At 44.1% G+C, this 17,836-nt stretch overlaps 1 protein-coding gene across 5 annotated transcripts in view; it reads left to right on the forward strand.

Annotated features, from left to right (window-relative positions):
* Positions 1 to 17,836, forward strand: part of MAD1L1 (mitotic arrest deficient 1 like 1) — a 369,315-nt gene that overhangs the window by 168,526 nt on the left and 182,953 nt on the right. For 3 of the 5 annotated variants that reach the window (XR_008973123.1, XM_057416961.1, XM_057416960.1), the window contains exon 13: positions 13,304 to 13,360. The exons of 1 other annotated variant lie outside the window; for it this stretch is intronic. Coding sequence is in view for 3 of the 4 variants with exons in the window: in XM_057416961.1 (XP_057272944.1) it covers positions 13,304 to 13,360 (57 nt within the window). In the remaining variant the exon portion in view is untranslated. Of the gene's footprint in view, positions 1 to 11,901; positions 12,005 to 13,303; positions 13,361 to 17,836 lie in introns of those variants that run through there. One more of the 5 variants, XM_057416963.1, reaches the window with a different exon arrangement.

A 17,836-nucleotide genomic window follows, 5' to 3' on the forward strand; every position in this document is an offset into this window, starting at 1 on the left:
TTTTATAGCATGGCTTTGCTAGACAGGCATTCAGGTGCAGGGAAACTCAAAGGTTTCTAATGGGACCATCAAGGTGGTTCACCTTTTGCCTTGTCAGTCTGCATTTGCTAGAGAGAGAAGCCATTGGGAGTTGCTGGATTGCTTTCCTGAAATGAGATGCTGTTTGGTTCACTCAGGGAAGATAAACACTTGCATCTCAAAAATACCATCCTGTCTGGCATCTTCTTTGGCAGTCTCAGCAGAAGGGCCAAGGAACAAATGGACCATGTCTAAGATAAGATCGCAGTGCTTCCTCTGTAGTTAATCCTTTCAGCCCAAAACCGAGAAGCGCTGATGGGGCAGCGTAAGGAAATACGCACTTCTGTTCCTCCTGCTCTATTTTATGGCTAAACAAAGGGCTTCAGCCCCAGGTTGATTAATGCCACACTTTGCCCTCACAGTAAATCTCCTGCAAGTTTTTACAATGTAAATTAAACTGGTGGTTGGCAAACAGAGAACAATATTGTGCCTGTCCTGTGCAAGGATGGAATGTTTACTTGTTCTGTTCCTGTCACTGCAGCTGGGTTTTCACCCCTTGCATACCCTTTCCGAACCAAGTAAGGGAAGATACTAACCGATGGAGTTTAAAAGCTTGGGTTACAGACCATATTGACAGCCTTCTCCACCTCCCTGCAGGAGGAAATGATTTAATTTTGAGAAAGCTGTAGATCTGTGCAGAGCTGCCATGGGATAAGCCTCCATCCCCACAGAGGAGAAGGCTCTGAGGAGGTCCGGGGTTGCTTGCTGGCAGACTCCATGTGCTCAACAAATCTGCCATGGAGCTGCAAGGAGGGACTTTTCAGGAGTAGTGAAGGATCTTAAAGCTAGTAGAAGTCCTTGGAAAGAGAAACTAGAAGGTTATCTGGTCCAGAGGAGGCCACAAAGATGCTGAAGGGGCTGGAGCACCTCTTGTTTGGAGACAGGCTGAGAGAGCTGGGCTTGTACAGCCTAGAGAAGAGAAAGCGCAGGGAAGACCTTATAATAATCTTCCAGTACCTGAAGGGGGCCTACAGGCAATCTGGAGAGAGACTTTTTACAAGTGCTTGTAGTGACAGGACCAGGGGAAATGGCTTTAAACTGACAGAGGGGAGATTAGACATCAGGAAGAAATTCTTCCCTGTAAGGGTGGTGAGACCCTGGCACAGGGTGCCCAGAGAAGCTGTGGCTGCCCCATCCCTGGCAGTGTTCAAGGCCAGGTTGGACTGGGCTTGGAGCAGCCTCGTCTAGTGGAAGGTGTCCCTGGCCATGGCAGGGGGTTGGAACTGGATGAGTTTTAAAGTCCCTTCCAACTCAAACCATTCTGCTCCTTGGAGTCTATGAGAGCCTCCTTCAGTCTTGAATGAAGGAGCATAGGATTAAGAGAAGTAATTAAAAAGGATGATGAAGTTGGCTGCTTTGATGAACGCCGGGAAGCTGGAGGCTGGGATGCTGTGGGCAGTCAGACTGGCTGTGGGGAAGAGGAGGATGAGCAGGCAGGTTAGAACAGGAGCTGTGAAATACAAGTTCCGGTTATTTTGAGAAACAGTTATTCAGTGTTATCAAATGGAGTTTATTAGAAATTTTCCTGCAGATGCTTTCCAGAAACTAAATCCTCTCTGGGAATGACTCAGATTCCCTCAGCTCTGTTGCTTATTGACATGAGTATTTTCACTTTTCTTACAATGTGATGACTGCTTACCTTGCAACAGTTTTGAGTCCACTCCTATTTTGGATGACTCTTACCACAAGATGCTTGAATGAACACTGCCAGTGCTTTACTTAATGACTTCACTTAATAGAATGTTGAATCTGGTATGTAGAAAAGACTAGAAATGAGTCCAAGATGGCCCACAGGAGCTTGAGTTTTCAGATAAGACTCTACTGATAACGTAAAAAGCCTTCTTCAAGTAGTGAGTATGTGGGGATCTCCAGAGCATCCTCAGTCTTAAGTCACAAGCATCTTTTCCCTGTGTACTTATGGTTTAAATAGCAGCGTTAGTTCAGAATGTAGAGCCTGAGATCTGTTTCTGAGTAACTGCACCAAAGTCAGCATCATGGCTGGGTGTCATGTTTTGTGTATGAGGGTGCTGCCTCTGCTACCTCTTTACCTCCCTGCTTACCTCACATGTGGCACAGTTACTAACTGATGCTCTGATGTACCTTCCCCCATCCTTCATCCTTCAGTCCTCCGGAAAACAAAAGGAAAAAACATATCTTACTTCATACCTTTGAATGTCTTCATGTCTTTTTATCCCTCCTTCCCACAGCCCATCCCTTATTGTTTCTTTACGTTTTCCCCACATTTCTTCCACCTTGTTAGCCACCTCCTTCCCAACAAGCCATTAAGCAGTAACAACAGAAAACAAAACTCTGCTTGTTCCTTCAAGTGCTTGCTTTGCATTTGATGCCTATTTATAGATGATTCACTTAAGCCATGGTGGCAGTCAATTAGAAATGTGGTGAATCCTCCTTTCAAGAGCGTGCCAAGAGAGGATCTCTTTAGTTTGCTTCCTTTTAGATGAGTTTTGCTGGAGTCTCTGCAGTGTGCTTAAATCCCACTGGGATTTGTTTATTTTGAATAAATTCTCAAATAAAAGTGGAAGAGTTTTGTGCTTACAAAAGAACTTACAGGAGCGTGACCGTGCTGCACAGGGATGCTTGCTTTTATTTGAGGGCGGTTGTTATCTTGGAGGATTTTTCACTTTTTCAGTGGAAGGACTGTTAATGCTTTTTCTTTTTCCCTTTCTTTTTTTCCCTACAATGTCAGGCAAATTCTACCTCTAAAGCCTGTTTGTAGTACAAAACTGATGAGGTATAGCATTATAATCATAACTGGTGACTGCCTCTGTGGCCTTGCAAAGGTCATGCAATCTGTGTGCTTTGGTTTCTCCTTTTGTTGAGCAGGATTGGTGCTAACCATCTTCAGTCTTTCATGGGGCTTTGGAGAGGTGGAGGAAGTTTATATGAGCATATCCCAGCCAGCAAGGCAGGAGGTGTGGGTGAGGCACAAGTACATCACAGGTGAGATGTTGCATGAGACCTACATTAATAAACTCAGCTGGACTTCTGCTGGCTCCATGGGACATGCTGAGGTGTGGAGCATTGCCAGGGGTTTTGAAGTCAAGCTTGTCTGCAAGGAGGCTGGAAACCACTGCTTTATGCAATATCTGGCGCTGCAAGTGCTGGCATTCTCCTTCAAGGGTAGGAGCTCTTTGCTGTGGGTACGGATGTGTTAGGAAATAATACTTTGCAGGGTTGTTTTTTGATGCTGCAGATCACTGGTAAGGACTAAGGTTGGTTTTGCTTTTCCAAAACAGATTTTGAAAGCAAATACTGGTTTAGATTGTGTCTGTGCATTAGCCTAAGTCTCTGCAAAAGGGTTTTAGTAGCCAATAGCTGTACTAGTTTGGGGGATTTGTCCCCTTTTTCGTCTGCCCTTTATTGCTCTTCGTCTTTATGCCATGGTACCCTGGCAGAACAAGCTGATGCAGGCATAACATTCCAAGAGAAGTTCCTGATTGGCCTTAGGTGTGAATATACCTTCCTCAGTGGAGAGTCTCTCTGTTAAACTTGCTTTCTACAGAGAATACAACAAAAGGAAGGTACAAGATGAAGGAGGACAATTATCCTGTTTGGTTTTTCATCTCACTTCCAGTGGTGGGACTTGATTCTTTACTCTGGACCTTCATGTTAGTCATGATTAGAGCAGCCATTGGTGGAGATCAGCTGTGCTAAGCACACTGTGACATTTGGACATCCCTGTCTGGAAGGGGGATTGAGCAGTGAGCTTCTGCTAATTATAATAGCTATGTTTAAAATATAATGTTTGCTTTATTGGGCAAAATCCAGCCACACACCCAGACTAGGGACTGGAAATACTCTGGTAGCAGAGACAGGTCTTCAGCAAGCTTGTTCCCAGGGCAGAAGCAAAGGCAGTATAGGCGTTGCTTTGTCAGAGCAAGTAATTGCAGTCTTGTCTGGGGGGGGGTCACAGTGTTGTTACTTAGCAACCTCCAGTAGGGTTTGAAATGTGTTGGAGACCCTCTGAGGCTTAGGCACTTCACCCACTGCTCTGCTGGATGCCAAAAATATGGTGGCTGAAATTTCTCAGTCCAAGGGTAGTGCTGGCTTAAACCCATCCCTGACCTTTATTTGAGCCAGCACAACGTGTGCAGTAGCACAGAGAACCAGGGCAAGAAATCAAACTAGAGTAAAATGAATCCAGAAGAAAACAAGTTTGATTGCAACATGGATTTTCACTTCCTTAATGGCATTTGCCGGCTGGCTCACAACAGTTGCACTGGAAGTGTGCCAACATGCCTGAGGGCTCCTGTTGGGAGTCTGTTTGTGAGGTACAGTTAGAGACAGGGCCACAGCACACACACATCATTAAAGACATCTTTTCTGAGCTATCACTGTGCATCACCAACTGCCAGAGAGCCTTGGGCAGCTTAGAGAAATGCTCTGCCATGGAGTGCTCACGTGTGCTAAGGTCAGATTGGGTTGGTCAGTGGCCTTGGTTTAATAGTTAGAAAGGTTAATGAAAATGACTGTGAGATTAGGAGACTCGTATGAAAAGAAAACTACAGCTGTGCTGCTGTTTAGCTTCTGACATTCTTGTTTCATCTAGCTACAGATCTTCTGGCTGGGGTCTAATCCGTGCACAAAACCCTCTTTCTCACTATAGCTTCCTCTTGAGCCCGAGGTTTTCCATCCATACTGCTTTTGTCTGAATTTCTGTTTGGATTCTACCTCCTCCGAAAATCTTATGTTATCTCATAATGAAGTGTTTCTCTCCAAAGATACTGGCCATCCACTTGTGTCTTCAGAAGCATTGCCACCCGTAGGCTGTAGATACCCCTTCTTGTCCAGCAAGAATATTTTCCAGGTATTCAACTGGAAAATTCACCTGTCAGTCCACTGGAAAGAAAATACTCCTTTATGGTGGGTAGACTGGCAATTGCTCTTTATACCTTTAAATTAAAAGTGACACTCTCATATAAATCATTATAACAGTACTCTATGCAAGCACAGTGCCTGGAACCAGAGTCATTATGAGATGACAGTGAATTGGGGTGAATACCCTTAATCTTGACTTTGAGAAGTGCAGGGACAATGAATCATTCTTAGTGATGAGATGCAGCAGTGCTGACTCATTGGGCTGAAATTAGAAGGGTTTTTTTAGGTAAAGATGTAATTCCACCATTTTTTCTGATGAATGGATTAGAGTGAACATTTTTGTTGGCTAATTTACAGGCTTCATCAACTAAATGTCATTTCTTTCCCTCTTAACTATCAGACCTAGTTAGAGGCAACTGACAGAGGGAGAACTTAGATCCAGGGAGGTGGAACTGGTAGAAATGTGTAGGAAGGAGTAGCAGGAAAGTTCATAGTTTACTGGTAGAGATGCTGGGTGTAAAACTGCCACCACTTTTAGGTTTTCAGATACCCTTTTTCTGGGTTTGGTGAATGCTTTCATCAATATGGGCGTTTGGAGCCTGAACTCCTTCTGCTGATAAACTAAAGGAAAAAAAAATAATATGTTGGAGTTAAAACACACAAACATTTGCTCCCCTTTCCCCAGCCAACTTTGTTATTGTATCTTATAGCAAGGGATTCTGCCTGTTAGCTGCTGTGTCTTCTGCGTGTATTCTCTAGCATTGCTTCCCGGTTCAAGAAGGGTTATAACACACAACCTGAAGAAAACATCATGCTCAGTGATCCCAGAATTGTTTATGGTATCTGTTTTCAGATCACTGACATAGTGATGAATAACCAGATTCCCAGAGGTGCTACATTTGTCTCAGAATCTGGTGCTGGTATCCCTTAATTTCAGGTTTATAAAGTTAATTCTCTTTAGTGTCCTCCACATGGTTTGTATTCCTTACCAGTTTTGCTATTTCCCTATGGAATGGGCTGATACGCTAACGTAATAATCTGTTTTATTCTTGGCAAGAGATTTTTGGTCAGTCCTCACTGGACAGATTTCATTCCAGGTTATCTTTCTGCTGCAAGGGGAGCAGCAGAAGAGGAGGGACTCCCTGCTACAACAGCACACTCCACTGCTTTCCTCTGGTAGGAATATCCTGAGACCACAAAGAGAGAGGCAGAGGCTTTTATAATGGGTGCTCCAGAGATGGGAAATGACTCCTTTAGAGAGTCTATCAGCATCCAGCAGTCACTTGTGTGCGTCCATCCAGGAGCTGCTGTGCTGCATGATGCTCGAAGCAGTTGGCTTGGCAGAGTTTCATCAGTGAGGCTGCCCTGTGCTGTGGAGGAAGCAGCTGCAAACTCACAGTTTTTGTTTGGCTCTGTATCTCTCCACAGGGGCTGCAGCACCATTTGATTAGGATGGAGGGCAGAACCTATTGTGCAAGTGTGTTATTCCCGGCAGAGCTGTGCTAATCTTTTGGTCTCTGTGCTCCTGCTTCACAAGGTGTTGAATGAAAACATCAAGGGAGAAACTGGAGGAGAGAGGAGTTGCTCGCCTCTTCTCCCTCAGTCTCGCCTCTGCAGCTTAAACAACAAATGCTTGCTCTTGTTTTGAGATGTTTTTACACATCTGATGCTTTCTTTGCCACGTGAAAAATCTGGTAACACCTGAGCCCTTGTTTTCCTGCCTACCTGCACCTACCTGCTTGCTTTGTAAGTGTTTTAGTCTGGCATAGGGCAGTCTGATCTGCAGGAACTCATTCTTTCCTGAACACGATGCTCTGCGTTTTTCCATCTCCCAGTTTGCTTGGGTAATGTGTTCTTAACCTGACAGCACCTGCCCAGGAGACTGCAACAGTGTTGATGGAACAGATTTTGGGGTGTTCAGAACTTTTCTCCAGTGATAAGGGTCACCTTTGCTTTGAGGATCAGGAAGATGAGGTTCTTACCACCTCCAAACATGGAGATGCTTGAGTTCTGCACTTAACATGCTGCTTAATCCTTCTACAGACGGAGTGGTGTGGCCCATCAGGTGTGTTTTTTGTTGGTAGTCACACCTTGTGCTCAGGGATTACCTTTGGCCAGAGATTTTTGCATGGTTTTACACAGTGAGTATTACCTTTACAATAAAGGGAGAGAAAAAAAGGAGTTTCAGAGATTTCAATCCTTCACCCCAGGTCTCAGCAGTTAGGCAGAGTGGGAACAAAAGCCAGGTCTCTGCTGCAGACTTACGCAGTTTAAGTTAGGTCAAGTGATCTGCCAGCAATAAGGATGTGGGCAGTTTCTGCTTGAAATCCTATCTTGCTCAGATCAGTTGTTCCACAGTGCCTTTGTTTACACCCCTTTCTCATAGCCTAACCAGTGAGTTTGGGGTGATTTCATTATAATAAGCTTACTGTCAGATATTCCTGGACACTACTGAGTGTGTCTCTTAAAAGAGAGAGATTGGTCTGTCCTTGAGGCTTAGCATCAATAGAAAGGTTTGGTTATTATCTCTTTGTCCCGTAAATCTTGATAGTGTGTTGACAAGAGGCTGTATCTTGCAGCTGTTTTCCCTGTATCCTCAGTAATTATAACTGTGACTTCAGCAATTTTTCAATTTGCAGTATCATTTTTTTTGTTTAGCACCCAAGAGCTTTTCCTTTATTCATTCTTTTGGTAACCAGCTGCTTGTGTCTCTCACTTGGGGGCGGCATTTCCCTGCTGCACATCAAATCCAGTAGAAAGCTGGTACTGAAAGAAGTATCAGCTCTTGCTTTTGGGACTGAAAACCACCCTTGGCTACTCTGCACAAAGCAGTTCCCTTCAGCCCCTGGATGTTGTGGTTTGCTGTGATGCCCAGGAGCAGGAGTCCCTGGAGATGTGGGGCATCTTGCTGACAGGCGTTCCAGTTTCCTCTGTTTCCTCTCCTTGCTTGGGGTAAAATGAAGAAAGGGTAAATTAGATGGAAAACCACATAAGCTGTGGCCTGAGACATATGCTTTGCATTGTTCTGTAATCTACATAATATGAATTATGTCAGTATCAGCCTGTTTTGCCTATTGCAGCTTTTCTGCAAGGCAGTGAGTGTCACTTCACCGTAGAATGAAGGCTGGAAAAGACCTTTAAGATCATCAGTACGTACATTTCTGAAACACATTCAGAAGTTGTTGAGGAATTTTCCCCTTCACCTTTGCATCAGACCTGACCACCACACCCCCCCCCCCCCCCACTCCAGCCCAGCTCCTGGAAGATAACATGGTGGATTTGGTGCTTTAGAGACAGCACCAGAGTTTATTTGTAACTGTTCTGTTATTTCTCACTTCATAAAGGCCGGGCAGTTGATTTTATAACCAGGGAAACACTCATGAGAACAACAAAATTGAATCTGTAAAGCAGCAAGAAAATTATTTAGCAATGTCTGATACTCAGCTGTCTTCCTGATTAGGATCTCAATTGATGCCATTCTGTGAAAGATCAGTAATTCCATCTACAAAGCATTGAAATATTTTAAATTAGAAATGACCATTTAACCCATTGGAATTTTGTAGTGCACTTCAGAGATGCTAAAACAGTACTGTCCTGCTACCAATCTGGTGTGCTAAGGGGTTGAAGGCAGAAGGTTAGCATGGGATAAATGGATATATTCTTTTAATGTATAAACAGGCAAATGCATGCATTAAGTGTTGGAAGCTGAATCCCATGGGTGAGATTTCACATCGAACACTAATGAAAATTTCATTTCAGTTCTCACAGTATTTTAATATGCAGGAGCGCAGTATGCAAATAAACTCAAGTCAAACTTCAAGTGGCTGATGAGTTACTTCTGTCTCAGGCTCTGCCACCCCCATAAGTAAGCTGTTCTGTGGCTTTTGTGAAATCAAGGTTTTCCTCCTGCTTTTCCTGCAAGCCAAAATGGTATAAAAATTTCTGTGTGTGAGATAATTACTGCGTGCAACCTTCTCTTCAGAGTGTTCTCATGGTACTCCTGTGTTGTTCGTGTAACTCAGTGTGGTGCATACAGCTTATATGGGCTTAGGTTCGATTGCCTTGTAAGTGTTCTAATCAGTGCTTTTTCCTTATCAGAACTGTCCTGGGACTGAAGCCATATTTTTGGGTTTCCTTCTATATTCCAGCCGCAGCTTTGATGCACGGTGTTTTCCTTGTGCCTCCTGAATCTGATAGAAAGAGGTGATGGGCTATTTTTCTTCTTCTTCCCCAGCTTGTGGCATCAGATAAGATAAACTGACTTGGAGCCTGTTATAGGTCACATCGTACTTTAGCCACACGTGAAGGCCATCTAGTGTGAGCCAAGAAGCTTCATCTTATACCTTCTTTTTCAAGTGATCACATAAATGAGTTACTGTGAAATCAGCCAGCGAATGGGGCAGCCAGCACAAGGAAACCGAAATGACTTGGCATGTCAGAACATGTAATTCCGTATTTCTGTGATCAGTAGCTGATCCTTCCTTGTAAATTGAAATTGTGTGTTAACTTTCTCAAAGAGGAGAGGCAAGAGTTTATCTTAGAAATTAATTAATTTGAAATAGCTATTAATGAACATTATACCTACATTTGCCAATTGTCACACTTGACTTGAATTTGCATACAACTGTTGCATATCAAACAGTGCTCAGGGTGTCCTGGGGTCTGTGCTGTAGAAGTACCACATTCTGTGGCTGTGTCACAGCTCTGCCAGGCTGAACCTCCTCCTCTTCGCCTCCCAAGCAGTGATGCTGCCCTTCCAACAAGTGCCCTTCCAACAAGTGCCCTTCCTTTTGGAGACCCACAGTTGCGATCTCTAGCTGGGAAAACACAACCCCAGGATGGGCAGCTATGCATAGTCTCAGGTATTTCACCCTGATGGGGAAGAATAAAAATAAGTCTTTTTAATCTGAGGGAGTGAATATGCTGCTTGTTTCTCTCCCTGGTAAAGCACCTACCTTGTATTAATGTGACTGGTAAGAGAATCATGTTTTTGATGAAAGCGTAAGACTGAAATGATGTTTCCAAATGAAGGTTGTTTTGATTTATCCCCTGTATGCAGCATGCATAATTTCACTTCCCTTACTCTTTGAAGCAAGCTTTAATTTTATGTCTTTGGCTGTTGCTACTACTCTGCTATGCCGTACCTATGAGCTGTTTAATGTGCAACGTCGAGGAGTAGATTAATGCAGGTCCACAAAGAGAGCGCGCTTCGATTTGCTAATTGCTTGTAGAGTGGAGGGTATTGTGCTGTACAGAAAGACTGTTCATTAGAGACTGAGTAGTTAATTTTTGCCTACAAGTGAATCTCACATTTGAGCTGCTTCCCTGTCGGGGCAGTTGGCTAACGTTCAGCCCCCAGAGAAGAGCGTGGGGCTGGTGATGCACTCGGTGTTAACACCTGCGTTGTACACACCAGATTGCTTCAGCTTCATTCACTAAACCCTCCCTGACCAGCCTCCTCCAGCATTGTCAGTGAAGGCTGACTTTTGGGAGGTATAAAAGATGAATTATTGATGCAGGGAAGAAAACAACAATTCAGAACTGTCTCCTTAGGAGCTGAATCGGTTCCTCTCCTTGGAAACCATTCCTGCTCCTCTTTCAGCCCTGAGCTGCACTATCCCTGTGAGGCCGGAACACAGGTTATCTTCCCCTTCCTGCCATGCTCTTCTTTTTAGGATGACAGTAGCATTGACAGTAGATTAGGCCGTGTTGTCATGTAAGATGAATGTTTTGAATTGACAAACTTTTGGTTTTGAGGCTGGAAGTAATTGACTGAAATACTTGAGAGGGTTTGAGTTCTTCCTGCTTGATTTTCTTTTACCTGGTTGTGTTCCCTTCAGAGGGCAAATTGGACTTTACATGTGTTTGTATATCTGATTCTTAATAACTGCTTGCTTATCAGATTTCTTAGTGCTTAAACTCAGTGATCCATGGGAATTTTAACATGTGTATTAAGTAATGAGAATTTCCTTGGGGCTTTAAGTTAACTTTTATGCACAGTCTGAAAATTCAACACGCAAGTCTACCCTGTGGAGAGATCCCAGAGAAACCAAGTTGAATGTGATCAATCAAAAAGCCTGTAAACCAGCTGAGCTACATATAGGTAGGACATTGCTTTTCCCAGTGCAATAAACCGTATGCTGGGCTCCATCAAAAGGAGTGTGTCCAAGAGGTTCTCTCCCTCTACCCAGCTTTCATGAGAGGCCCCGCTCCTGCAGTCCTGCTCTGGGGGCAACAGCATAAGAAAGAGGGATCTGTTGAGAGAGTCCAGAGGAGCCCATGAAGATGCTCTGAGGGCTGGAGCACCTCTGCTCTGGAGACAGGTTGAGAGAGCTGGGCTTGTTCAGCCTGGAGAAGAGAAGGCTCCAGGCAGACCTTAGAGCAGCTCCCAGTGCCTAAAGGGGCTACAAGAAACCTGGAGAGGGACTTTTTACAGGGGCCTGTAGGGACAGGACAAGGGGGAATGGCTTTAACCTGACAGAGGGGAGATTTAGATTAGACATTAAGAAACAGTTCTTTACTGTGAGAGTGGTGAGGCCCTAGTGCAGGTTGCCCAGAGAAGCTGTGGCTGCCCCATCCCTGGCGGTGTTCAAGGCCAGGTTGGACACAGGGGCTTGGAGCAACCTCTTCTAGCGGAAGGTGTCCCTGCCCATGGCAGGGGATTGGAACTGGAGGAGCTTTAAGGTCCCTGCCAACCCAAACCAGTCTGTGATTCTAAGAAGCTCTGAAATGGGACTGGCAAACTGCTCTTGCATTCGCTACAGATAACCCTTTTGTGCCTGCTGATGCAGGTGTCAAAGACCCTTGTACACCATGTCCTTCCTGACCACCCTGAATGGCTCGGGTTCATTGCTCATGCTTTTGTTGGCTGGAAGTGGCCAGAGATGATTAAATAGAGAAATCCAACAGTTCACTCCTGAAAAGGTAAATTGCAGGAAACAACATAACACTATTTCTTTCAGGTCTGTTCTGGTAAACGCCTGAAGCGGGGCTGCGTGCAGGGCCTCAGTACCACTCCAGGGCCCTCTGCAGCTCCTTCCTTCCATGGCTGTGGTGGTTGGCAGCTTCCCTGAAGCCCTCTGATGAAGTGAGACATGGGGATAAGTTCAGAGCCCAGTTTCTTCTTCATAATTAAAAATGTGTGCATCTGTCATGCTGCTGGTGATTAGGTTGTATTTTCTTGTGGCCTAGAAGGAATATGGCAGTGAATCACTTTGCAAGCAGCTGTCCTCTAACAGCTGAGCTAGGTTCAATATTTGATTTAAGCTAATAAAAAGTCTGGGGTAGGGCTAATGTTTACAAACTGGACGTGATAAAGCATTCAGATCATCTGTTTCCCAGCCAGGCAAGAGCAGGCACAGGGAACCCACTGAAAGTTGGGGCTTTGTCTCGTGATTCCATGCCTGCCTACATGGGCACGGGCAGGAAGGACCCCGCTCCGGCCCACGAGTGCATCGGACAGCATCTGCTGTCCTGGAAAAGCCTCCTGTTTTCCAGCTGTATTGTTGTAACAACTCTCAACGCATTAAATATGTCCCTTTTGGTCTTCTGTGGGAGTTGTAGGCAAACCATACATTTAAAACATCTTTTAATCTTCATAAATCATTTCTTCCAGCAATCTAGTCGGTTTAGTTGCTGTTCTCTGAATTCCCACTAGTTAGCTACTCTTTCCCTTTGAGATGAGCTGCCTGGAAATAAATGCAATGAAAGAAACCTACTCTGTGATTTAATTCTTACCTGATTTCTTCTCCACATCGTATTGATCTGCTGTTATCATGCTGCTGGTTTAGACTTCCTGTCCAAGGTGTCTGCTAGCATAGCAGCTTGAGAGGTTTGGGTTTGGTTATTTTCACTCAGCCATATTATACATCAGGTAAATTATGGAACATTTCCTGCTTGTATTTCTCATTTCTCCCATCCCTTTGTATTGGTTCTCTCCTGTCCAAAAGTTTTCACAGCCTCTTCCTGAAGAAAAATGTGTCAAGTCTTTTCCATCCTTCACCAACTAGTGATGGACTCAGTCTTGGTGGATCTGTCTTAGAGCTGGCTGGCACTGGCTCTGTCAGAAACAAGGGAACCATCTGGCAGCTTCTCACAGAAGCCAGCCCTGTAGCCCCCCAGTACCAGAACCTTGCCATGCAAACCCAGTGCACACAGGTTGCTCGGAGAGGTTTTGGAGCTCACCCCTTTGCTGATACTCAGAACTCAAGTGACAGGAGCTGAGCCAGCTCTGGGCAGGGATTGAGCTGGCTTCTTACAGTCGGAATTACTGTGATTCTGTAGAAGTCTGTACCTGGGGGACGGGGTTGGGGGTGTGACAAGGAGTGCAGTTTTTGTACTGATAATATGATCTGGACTTCATTTCCTATTTTTCTTTGTGTTGAAGGCTCAGCTGTCTCAAGTTCTGGAAGAAGTGGGGAATCACAAGCAAAGAGCAGAGATGGTGAGTGTTCATCTTTTTGGGTTTTTTACAGTGTTTTACAGACCATTACCATGCAAAGTTCAGTTCACTGAAACAGTGGATCAGTTCCAAACATTCAGAAATGAATAACAAAGAAGCATTGTAAAAATTGGTATTGTTACTGCTACTCTTGGCACCATAGTCACCTGCAATAAGTGTTGGATGAGATCTAGTGGTCTGTCTCCCCTTTTTTTTGCCAATTTCCTTTCTCTTTGTTAGCAGTTCTAGAGTAGAAGCAAGCACTGAATTTCATACTGAATTAACTCCTTTCTCTGGGGGCTTTTGATTCAGTCTCAAGTGTGCAAAGGACAAGTAGAAGAGATACAACAGAATTGCCAAAAGTGCTTTTTACAATATCTGTTAATTTTCTGCTGGGTTTGTCTATTTTATTGGCAGTTCCCTTAAGGGGCAGAAATAATAGAAGCCAGAAAAGCAGGCTATAGAGAAGTTTATGTGCAGTTTCATGAGTATTGTATATGATTCTTCTTACTCAGGAATAAATGAGGTGTAAGCATTAAGTTGTTTGTGAACCAGTGTTTTTGCTAACAGGAGAGTTGTGGGATTCCTGCAGCTCTTTGTAGTCACAAGAAAAACCTGAGCAGTACCCAAGATACCCACTCATTCTATAGATGTGTTTTATACTGGATTAACTTTATTACTAATGAAAAAACAGGCATGCATCACTGGTTAGTAAGTAGGTACTGAACAGACATCTGTTCTAACATCCAAATCATAAACTCTGGTGCTAACATGAGTCTTTTTAGACTTGTGTTTAACTCTACTAGGGTACTGAAGGGCAGAACTGACATGTCCCTGCTGTCCTGTTAAGAGGTTGCCATACGTATGGTAAGATCTTTGATGTAATTTGTGCTCCTTGTTGTTTCAACATCAGCCTTTTTATAATGAGAGTGTTAAATGATCCCAGTTCTGGGGTGCTCTTACGCTGAGGGCAAACATTTTGTCTGCCCAGCTGCTTTCTGTGGTTGACACAGGTCAAAACTGCCATGTCCAAAGAAAACTGAATGAATCCTATTTCCCATCTGATCTCATTACGTGCTGCCTTGTTCCAGTTTGGAATTCTGTATAATCAGTTTTCCATTGTGCTCACTCTACTTACCAGAGGAAAATTCGCTGTTATGTTTCAAGTGTTGTAATGTGTGGCGTTTTTAAGCGTTTCAAAGTTTTTCTTATTAAGCCTGAATTTTGAGTTGTTTGTTTGCCTCTAAAAGTTTGTTGTATTGAACAGGCCAGCAGAGAGCTGGAGAAACTGGAACTTCCAGTGTTGAAGCATTAATTGGTGTTGTGCATCATCCATCAGCAGAGGATACAGCAGCCGTCGGTGTACAGTGCCTACTCCCAAGGGTTACTCAGGAGGAGACTGCACACCTTGTGATCTTCCAGTAAAGCTTACCTCAACCTCACACAAATAGCCTGTGCTATGGGGTGCTGAGACAATTGTGAGGTGTAGGCTTTATTCAGTATTTTGAATTGCATTCAGTAAATATAGGAAAATTTCTTCATACAGGGGGAGAGAGATTGGTTTTGCCTCTTTCTCCCTTTTGAGGGGAAACCTGACAGTATTGCTGGCAGTATCTCACTGGTGGTAGATGGTTCTTCTGCATCCCCCTTCTGAAAGGGCAAGATGTGTCACCTCTTGTCTTCTACAATGTTTGTGGCAGAGGTGTGCCCCTTTGTATGGGGCTGTTCCATGAGCTGCCTGCCCCAGTGCTCAGCAGTTATACCATCAGCCCCACTCTCCTCCCTGCCAAACAACAAAATGTTCCTTATGTGTTTTTTTATTCCCTCCTCTCCAGATCAGAGTCTCACCTGGATGGCCTTATTTTCAGACTCCTTTAAAGCAATTGTTTGCCTGATTTGGATTCCTGGCATCTCGCCTTCCCTTTCATCTCTCTTCCCCTTTTTCACCTGCGATCCACTGCTTGTTAGTTTGATGTTAAGCCTCCACAGCTGGGGGAATGCAGAAGGGCTTGTCCTGCTCTGGGTGCTGATGAATGTGGATATTGCTTTTCATCAGCCATTCTGGAAACAGGCTTATGGCCCTAAGTGAAATGGAATAAACACCTGTCAGGTGCTGTCATACAGTTTGCTGAGTCTTTGGTCTGCTTCTGGGATAAACCTCTGTAGAGGTGACGTCTCTGCTGCCACCCTCAAGAGTGCTCATGGCATTGCCACCTTCCCCAGACCACTGGAAATGAAGAATGGGCTGTGGGGGCAGTAAATTGGCTGATTGGATCTCACTGAGGAGTTTGATAGGCTTCCACGTATGCTTAAGGAGGCGTCTTAGATGCCCTGGTAAATAATTTGTTCTTTACATAGCAATAGTTAAAACACTTGTGAGATAAATCTGATGGCAACATGGCCTCAAGAAGACAGTGCCAGCATGCTCTGTGTCCTTGGGAGGAGGGGGCCTTACCTAGTTCAGGGAATTGTGTCCGTGGGGATGCTATGCGAGGAAGGGTGGTGTGTGCTACAGGGGACACCGTGCAGGGCCAGGGCACAAGGTCTTGCTGGAGGAAAGTGAGATGGACTTGCACAGACTGCGCCGAGGACTCGGTGTATGATTTCCTTGCTTGCCAGCTAACAGTGAGTTTACTACTGGAAGAAAAGAAAAAAAGGAAAGAAATTTAAACATCTTCAGCTAATTACAGTTGACAAGACAAAGGCAGTTCGACTTTCCAGTATTAATTAGCAAACCCAGAGTAATTAGCTTGTATAAGCACAATTCATGCATCTTTCCCTAAATGCAATTAATATTGCAGGGGAGGACGTCTCTGGGCTGGGCTTCTGTATCATTAACATCCTTTGCCCTAATTAGACACGGCCGGTAGTGGCTGGAGAAATGGGTTTGTGATTACAACCATAAAAAATCCTCTAATATTTTATATCCTTCAGGGAACTTGAACCTTGAATTTATTTTCTGATGTAAGAAAAATTACCCTTATCATTGTGCTGTGTAATTAACAGTGAAACTTTGATTTTTCTCTCCTTCTAACCCTTCATTTATTTATTTAGCTTTATTCACAGTTTGAGTGTGTTCCTGTTGTAAGGGAACAGTCTTCTGAGGAGTGGCACGTACCTGAGGCACTGGTCTGATAGGGCTCAGATGATTTAGTTGTCCCACGCATCTGTGGGGTTTGTGTTTCTTTCATTTGCTGAAATAATGGGTTTTGTTCTGAATTGGTGTTGCTGCCCAGGCACACTTCTTTCCTGCAATTGCTGTATATGCATGTATGCATCTTTCTTGACCATTTTAGCAGCACTGGAAGCTTTCTTCATCAGGGCTCCTGCTCCAACATCTTCATCTCCTGGATGTGCCTGGAGATTGCTCTCAGAGTTCACATGTGGCTCCCTGTTTTGTGGTTCAAGGATCTATCTTCTTATGGTATGTTAGCTTAATGCTCTACTGGCAGAGAGCTGAGAGTTTGCTTCCCTCACAGCAAAATGTTGCTTGTGGGGAATGCTTTCTTGTTTGTTATATTCTTTTTCTTTCTCTCCCTGAGGAAGGGAAGCAGAAGATGTGTTATTTTTTCTAATTTTCATTTGCCTTTTTCATATCCCGTTATAGACAGGAGGAAATTGTTTGGCTCAAGCTTGCCATCCAGCAACAGCTGTGGTCCCTGATCTTACACTCTGGGTCTGGAGCAGGGGGCATTCATGTCAAGAGATTTTTTTTCTCCATCATTAATCCCTGAGGGAAGTCAGCTTGGTATTAAAACCAGATCACCTGTATTTTCATTGCCCTGAAGTGCTCTGGGTATCTTTTGGCTTTCATCTTCAAAAGACAGCTTGGCCCATGTGGGCTCTGAAATCTGTAGACTGCTCATTGGAACAAATTAGATTTCACTCCTCAGCAGATTAAAAAGGATGGATATAAGAATCAGAAGAATTGCTTAGCAGGGTGGGAGGTAAAGAAGATTTGAAGTCCAAGAATGTAGCTGTCACAAAGTGAATGGCATAAATGGAGTGTCCATATAGAGGAAATAAAGATAACTTAAAATGAAATAATGAATGCCCCTTGCCTTGAGTCAAAGTGTGGGTTAGCATTCTGCAAAGAACAGGAGACCTTTACTTAATGGCAGCAGGTCAGGAATAGGTAAGGAGCCAAATCATGTGTTCAGTCTGATGAAACCATTGCGGTTTGGATTAATTTAAATGTCAGTACCTACACTGGTGGTTATCAAAAAAAGTTAGGAAGGTGGAAGGGAGAATACATGAAAGAAGGAAACTGAGAACACTGTGTGTGCTGTAGCTGGGAGCTGGCTATTAACTGGAAGCAATACGGTTAATTACAAAGAGTTTGGGAAGATCACAGCAGCAGGGATACATCAAGAAGAGATGCACACAGGCCATAAACCACTTGCATTGCTTTTGAAAGACACTGCTTTCTAGTGCTTGCACCAGACTTCCAGACTTGTAAGAATTGTAACTCTTGGTACT

The sequence above is a fragment of the Pezoporus wallicus genome, unplaced genomic scaffold (assembly GCF_028554395.1).
Source record: "Pezoporus wallicus isolate ANWC-B61680 ecotype Strahan unplaced genomic scaffold, APGP_CSIRO_Pwel_v1 scaffold_7392, whole genome shotgun sequence".
Lineage (NCBI taxonomy): Eukaryota > Metazoa > Chordata > Aves > Psittaciformes > Psittacidae > Pezoporus > Pezoporus wallicus.